Source organism: Gavialis gangeticus, unplaced genomic scaffold, assembly GCF_001723915.1.
Source record: "Gavialis gangeticus isolate Ggan-Ray unplaced genomic scaffold, GavGan_comp1, whole genome shotgun sequence".
Taxonomy (NCBI): Eukaryota; Metazoa; Chordata; order Crocodylia; family Gavialidae; genus Gavialis; species Gavialis gangeticus.
Genome location: NW_017729030.1, coordinates 48,418,180 through 48,425,626, shown reverse-complemented (window position 1 = coordinate 48,425,626; position 7,447 = coordinate 48,418,180). Strand labels below are relative to the sequence as shown.

Genomic DNA, 7,447 nt, shown 5'->3' with positions numbered 1-7,447 from the left:
GGCGGGCGCGGGGTGAGCGGGGCTTGCAGCCGTGCGGGGAGGCCGGGGGGGGGCAGGGGGATGCCTCTCGGGGCCCGGTTGCGGCTCTGCTGCCTGCACAGACCGGGCTGGGAGCAGCCAAATAGCCCCCACCCCACCAGCCAGAGCCTGACTCAGCCCATTGCTGTCATGAGCTGCGTCCAGCCACAGCCCTCCCCCCCACAGGTTTTCCTCTCCCTCTTTTTTTTTGAGGGGGTCCTCTTTGGTTCTGGGGGGTGCAGCCAAGCATTGGGGTGCACTTGGTCCTTGCACGGGTACTTGGGGCCTGTGTGAGCGTCCGCACTGGTGGGGTCAGATGCTGCGGTGACGACTGGGGCGTCATGCTTTGCCAGCCCGGTGGCCCAGGACAGCTGTGGTTCAGTTCGGCCCAGCCCAAGGGTGCAACTCTGCCTGCCTCCAGGCTTCAACTCTCTGTCAGTTCATTAGTGATGGGAAACTCAGATGCTGGCCTTATTCCAAAAGCACCTTGATGCCCACCTTGTTGGGATGGTCTGACCCCAGCAGTCTTTCCTGCCAAGTGCAGGGGGGCTGGACCTGATGGTCTGTAAGGTCCTTTACAGCCCCTAACAACTATGAAACTGCACTGAGACTTGATGGAGGTTTCAAACATGCTTTATCGTTGTCTTTCCCCACCCCGCTGCAGAGATCCGTGGCCTTCTGCTCAGTCCACGCTCGGTTGGAGTCTCTGTCCCCCTGCAGCTGACGCCCGTTCTTTGATTTCTACAGCCACTCTTGTCACTGCCGAGCCTTAGAGCAACATCTGCAAAGGTACTTGGGCATTACAAGATCTGACCTCTGGGTATCTGCCACTAAATGCAATTCACAGTCTTGAGTTAGATGCTTAGGTACCCCAGAAGGTACTTGGGGGCAATTAGGCTCCTACAGGCAGGATTTTCAGAAACGAGTAAGATGAGTGAAGAGCTGCATGAACTTGCCCATAGGAAAGGCCAGAGAGAGGGGCAGGGCCTCAAATGTAGTTAGGCATCTGTTTCTACTTGTGATTTCCAACTGTGATCTCAGCCCTCTAGTTAGATGCTTAAGACAGGTCACCCATTCTTCTGAAACCCATGGGAGACCTAACTCTTTTGGGCCCAAAGCCCCAGTGTTTCAGACCATGGACCATCGTTGTGCCTGATGTTGAAGTGAGGGATTAACCCAAAGGCTCTCATATCCCGTCTGAGTGCCTGATTCACCAGATTACAGACTCTTTCTCTTGCCTACTCTTTTTCTTTCTATCTGTTATATTCAATATAGTATAAAACAGAACAGCTTCAACAGGCAAGCTCTTCCCACCACCTGATAGCTTCATAGTTAGAGCACTCTCATGATGCAGGGGAACCTGGGTTAAAGTCCATGCTTCAAGTTGAATGGAGAGGGGAATGAATCCTGGGCCTTACACACCCCAGAAGAGTGTTGTTGTAAGCTCTTGGCCTTTTACATACCATACTGTAATAAGATGTACAGCCTCCAAAATTTTTATCTGTGGCGGGTTTTTATGCAGGACTTGATCTGGTAAGTGTGCTCTGCAGGCGACCAGATTGGGACCTGTACTGATAAATAGAAGAACACCTAGTTTAAGAATCCTATAGAAGTTTATATGTGAACAAGTATTTCAAGCTACTTGGCAATATTAGGACTTACACTATATGCACTAGGAGCCCCAGAGCTTTTCTGTCAGAAACATACATAGTGACTTTAGATAGCACTTGAGTGAGAGTTGTGAGGATTTAAGTGGTGTTTTTGAATTCTTAAATTATTTTGAAGGTTAAGCTTAGGCCCAAATCACCAAAAAAACTAGGCATTTCTATACTAGGCAGGACCATGGTCTACCTAGTTTAGTTTTTGGGTTGTTTCTGATGATGGCTAATACCAATGCTACTGTTTAATCATATGTTATATGACAAAATGATATGTATTATTTTTTAATTTCCTTGAAAATTCATGTTTTCCCTGATTTCTCTATGCTTAATAGTGTTGTTTAATTTGTAATGTGTATTTGAGTGTGTATTTAACATGTTTGTGTGCTGCTGTATATAGATGAGATGCAGATTCAGCTGTAAGGTATGTCAGGGTCAAATGGGAATTTTGCCACTAACTTTCGTGGGCTTTGGCATGTAATCCACCTTCCACTGAAACAGTGGAAAGACCCCCATCGGCTTTTTAAAGGCCAAATTGTGCTGTTAGAAAACATGGCATTCTTTAGACCTTCGGAAGAAATTGTCAGTCATTTAAATCTCTAGCAAGAGCAGAGATTTATTAAGATAATATTACAAATTCTTCATGAAAATTACCACAAGTACTTTCTTGGTTGTGTAATCTTCATAAGCTTTTTTGTATAGGTCTAATTTGTATGTAAAGTTTATTGTAATGGTTTAGCAACAAGAAGAAACCACTACTAATTCTATAAAAGTGTCAACACAAAAAACAAAAGTCAAACTGAACAAAACCACTAAAATTAAAATTAAACAAACACTAACCCAAACTGAATGTATCTTGTAGTCTGAAGCTGTCTAGATATGAGCCATGATGCATAATAATCATTAACTGGGTAATAAGTGATGAGAAGGATTGCTTTTAAAGTCCTACTTTGTCTCTGGTTTTAGATGGTCCCAAAGCTAAATCAGGGATTCTAGATTGAACTCCCTCTTAGAAAAACTCCTTTCCTTTCTGCTCCTAGAGACATATCATGCTTTATACAAATTAGCTATGTGGTCCTTTTTTATTGTTTTTTATGACTTGGTGACTTGAGGTCTTTGTATGAAAAGGTATCACTATATACTGTGCATTAGTTTGCTTATATAATGTTTAGCTTTCAGTAGTGCTAAAACCCCAAAGGAATACCTCAGTAATGAAGTGCCTTATTATAATAGTGTGCCATTCTCAGTAATGGGATAAAACATGTGCTCTTCAGAAACTGCAGTGCAGTTTTTGTATGGTTTTGTTTGAAAGAAACAATGAAATGTATCACTTTGCAGAAAGCCTGTTTTAAATAAATCGTGCACAGCTTTTGATACAACTCAATACAGAACCAAGTGGTATCTCTCAGCTGTTTCTTATACCTATCACAAAGTAAATTTCTATTTGGTAAATTTAACAAATACCTAACTTTTCCCCCATTTAAAAATCTTGTTTTCCCATCCCTATTAAAAGTTTGTGCCTTGAGGCCTGCCAGCAGGGCTTGCAATACCTACATTAAACCAAATTTAAAAGTAAGGGTGCTCCTGCTGCTAACGTCCTCAGATCACAGACATGCAAAATGAAGGAAGTGGCAGCTGAAACTTTAATGGTGGGAAGAGCAGACTGAATACTTGGGGGGGAAACAAAGTAGCTCTATGTGACAAAAAAGTCCTATTAGCATTGATGTACTTCAGAATGACAAGCCAGTCTGTTCTATATAATGAGGGGAGGGGTTCTTTTCAGTTTTGTTTTGCATAAGTAAAATCCTTTGTTCATATACCTTTACTTAAGGTTATTAATTTAAATGATTGTTGCTATTATTTATCATTTTGTAGGTTAATACAAAGTCTTTTGTTTCAATATGTTTCGCACTAGGTGTTTTATTATAGCTGCAGTATTCCTATTAATTTAATAAGGTGCTATTCATATTTGAGGTTCCAGATAATTGGGGGAAAAAAATCACTCCAGGTCTGACTTTGAACTCAGATATATCAGGTGCCCTCAAATATATTGGGAATATCCCAGTACAGGGATGTAAAACCAATGTACAATTATCAGAATCAGTCCCAAAGCTGTAACTTTCAAAGACCCCATCCTTTAAGACTGATGCACATTTATAAAGTGCAAAAATCTTTGCAGAATTGTGGCCTAATTTTGCTCTCAATGTAACAAAACAGAAACAGACAGTAGTTGAAGAAAGACAAAAGAATGGGTCTAAAGATAGTGATTTTACATCATACGTATGTAATTCTTTTTTTAGTTCAAAATGAGTATATTGCCTCCTGTGATGATCCAAAGCCCAAAGAGGCATCCCAGCTTCCTAGAGAAGATGGTTTGCTCTTCATCAAAACTTGCAAGGTATGTGAGTATTTATCTTTCTTCAAAGACATTTTTTCTGTAAGTAGCCTCAGTCACAAACCTTAGAGAAAAATTGTAGTTTGGTTAGGTTGTTGGGGGGTTTTTGGTGGGGGGGATATATAAAAAAGTAAAGTTTAAAGACGTGGAAAGTTAAAAATGGCAATAGGAAATCCAATTGTCTTTTTAGAAACAAAGATAAAAGCTTAAATGATCTTGTCATTTAAATTATATTAGAATATTATTCTGATATCATTGTATTATATTTGTGTATCATATCATATAAAAATAAAAATAAAAAAGCACACAAACACAAATAACTACAACCACATAATTTTTTAAGTCATCATAATTTCATAGGCTGTGAATTGGGAGGATATATTAATCAAGGTCAGAGATAAAAGGCATGTTAAGATGGCTTGGAAGGGTTCTGGCAGGGGAGAAGACAAGTTCTGGGGAACTGTGGTGGGGTGTTACTGGAGAAAGGAACTGTAGTGAAGACAAGGGAAATGGTAACAAAAGAATCTTATTAAGGTCTAAAGCAAGTGGGAGATTCACAAGAGTCTAGACTACATTGTAAATGATCCACCTCCCCCCTATGCTCCTCAGTCAACCACACTTGAACAAAGTGGAGAGGCTGCCCCATTGCATGATCGGAGGCTGGAAAGCTCTATATGAGCTACTGAAACACTTAAACTTCGGAACATTTCACTAGCTTTTATCCAGCCAGTTCAGATCTGGCTGAAGTTGGGTTGTACAGGCTGAGCTAGGTAAAGAGGCTGCCTCAAGTGCATGAGAACATGGTTGAACCCAGAAATAGATTTAAGGAGGACCTAAGGGAGGGAGACAGAAGCAAAAAAATGAAAGAAGGCACCAATGCTTTTGAGTCAGGTCTAATAAGAAGATGCCAAAGCAAAAACAATGCCAAAGAAACCTGGTGGTACCAACCTCTTTTGCCTCAGCATACTTCAGATTGCTTGAAAGCTTTCTTGATATTTTAAACAATATCTTGAATTTGTATTGAGGGCCGTTAATAATTTTACTGGATATTTTTCAAATATGGAGTTAAAATATTTAGTAACTCCATATTTAGTAACTTCATAATACTGAGAAAACTCAACTCTTGAGTTAACAGTGGAGGGGTAACACAAAATTAGATAAATTTTAAATTGTAGGCATAGCCCTTTATTCTTTGTGTGACTTGTTTTATTGTATGATACACAGACCTGGTTTGTCGGTCTTGTTGTAGTTAACATGACTAAAGAATCTTTCAGGAGAAATAATTGGATAATTTTGCTTTATCAATCTATATAGCAAACACTTGTATAAATAGGAAGTGTAAAATGCTAGCAGGTATGTAATGGCCATCAATAAGAAGACTGCAAAATTCTCTTGGACGTAATAAAGAGATCAGTTTTAAATTGACCGTAGTCTATCTTACAGGCAAAGAATTGCTTTAAATAATCTGTTTATTAAATGTGGGGACTCATTATGGCAATAGTGGAGAATTAGAGCTGAAGCTAATTAGTAAAACAAGTGACAACCTCTGGAACAAAAGTGAAAGTGCCTGTTGCCAAATGCTTTTCCCAGCACTATTTCACTGTTATGATACAAGTGAAAATTCTAAGTAACTGCATATGATACTTAAATGTGCTGTTCTGTGACTGTTTCTAAAACAACCTCCATTTTATATCAATGCATTTTACTGATAATAGTTTATAGTAGGAGTTTTGTTCTTTTTCTTTTTGTTGTAATTTAATTTTTCTTTTTGCTTTTTGGAGCATAAAGTAATATAGTCTATCTGTCTTTTCTTTCTTCCTGGAGCACCAGTATTTTTGATGATATCAAGACAGGTCTGAAAGAAGTCTTTATTAATTTCAGTAGTATGATTATTCTTTTTAGGATAGATGGCTGTCTTTAATACAGTAAAAGATATTGTAGGTCTTACTTAAGCAGTAATTGATATACAAGTTGTCTGTTCTTTTTTTAGTTCCTGGTGGTAGCTGATTGTTAGTTGAAGTCTGTAGGATGTTCCCCATCATATCAGCATATTATTAAATCGAGTGAACACAAATGTCCTTCTAAATTGTAATTTTGTGATTCAACTCTTTTTATACTCTTGTGTGGTGTTAATATATTCTCAAAAAAGCAGAGAAGGGGCAACAGACTTTCCATTCATCTGACCAAGGATTACATTTACATCACAATGTAAATTAAACTGTAATTACAATTTTGCTACTTTGTGTTTTCTATTTTATTTTTTTTCATACATGAAGTTAGAAGTTAGGGGGCTGTGGAAGGAGGCGGAAGAGAGAGTTTTCTTCATCAGACCTGAGGTGCAGAGGTCTTTTTTATATAGTATACAGTGTGTGTCTATTATGTGTTATCTAAGTATGTCCCTATGTACTTTAAAACAACTTGTTTTTAACTACATAGACACAAACTGCTTTTCAAGTACATATTTTTTATATGTACTTAGATAAACACATTACATCTTGCAGGGTTTTTATTTAATATAATTGTCTTAGTATCTCCCTTTATTTAGACTGTCTTAGTTTGAGTTGGAGATTTGTCATTTGGATTATACTTGATTGATTATCTCCTCTCTTTCCTATGCACTTTTATGTTATCAGCACCATGTTCAATACACGTTTTCTTTCCATCTACCAGCATAAATTTAGCTTCATAGTTCACTAGTTTAAATGTGCAAAGTGCAGAAATTCTTAGATCTGTAGTTCAAACAGCAGGTGCTAATCATGAAATTAATGTGAATACCTGGCATATCCCTAAAAATGTCCACTATTATACTATTTTGAATTTAATATGATACATTTTCTAAACAGATTACTGTAACGCTTTTTCATATCTCATATTTACCCCAAACTAACAGTCTTCAAATTTAAGATGACCCCCTGATAATTAGATCCTATACACGCAAAGCTAGAAATCTGTTATAATTTTCCATGTCTAGAATCTCATTATTCGAGGGTTGTCTTAAATTCACCCTCACCACCACCTCTGCTGAAGTGAAGAAAGCAGAGGCAGGGGTACAAACAGTGGAGAAAGCAGCAGTGGGAGGGTAGGCAGCCTCAGCCTGCCCCTTGCCCCCTGGTCCAGTACCTACACACCCTGGTAGTTGCCCCCCTGCCATCTGTCCTCCTTGCCACTTGCCCCCTGGTGTCTGCTTTCCTGATCATTTGCATCCCCCTGCCACAACTTGGTGCTTGCCCCCCCAGGCACCTGCCCCCACACCATGTAATCTCCCCTGTATTCCCCTCACCTACACTGCCCCACACTCTCCCCCTGGCATTATGCAGTTTCTCCTCAACTCCTCCTCTGTGTACACACACACACACACACACACACACACACACAC

General features: G+C 39.3%; 1 protein-coding gene across 2 annotated transcripts in view; it reads left to right on the top strand.

Moving 5' to 3' along the window:
* The first annotated feature begins 383 nt into the window (after positions 1-383).
* TTC29 (tetratricopeptide repeat domain 29) overlaps positions 384-7,447 on the top strand; it is a 242,579-nt gene continuing 235,515 nt past the window's right edge. For both annotated transcript variants that reach the window (XM_019522168.1, XM_019522167.1), the window contains exons 1-2: positions 384-807; positions 3,977-4,074. In XM_019522168.1, the coding sequence (XP_019377713.1) occupies positions 3,983-4,074 (92 nt within the window). In that variant the 5' untranslated portion in view covers positions 384-807; positions 3,977-3,982. The remainder of the gene's footprint in view (positions 808-3,976; positions 4,075-7,447) is intronic.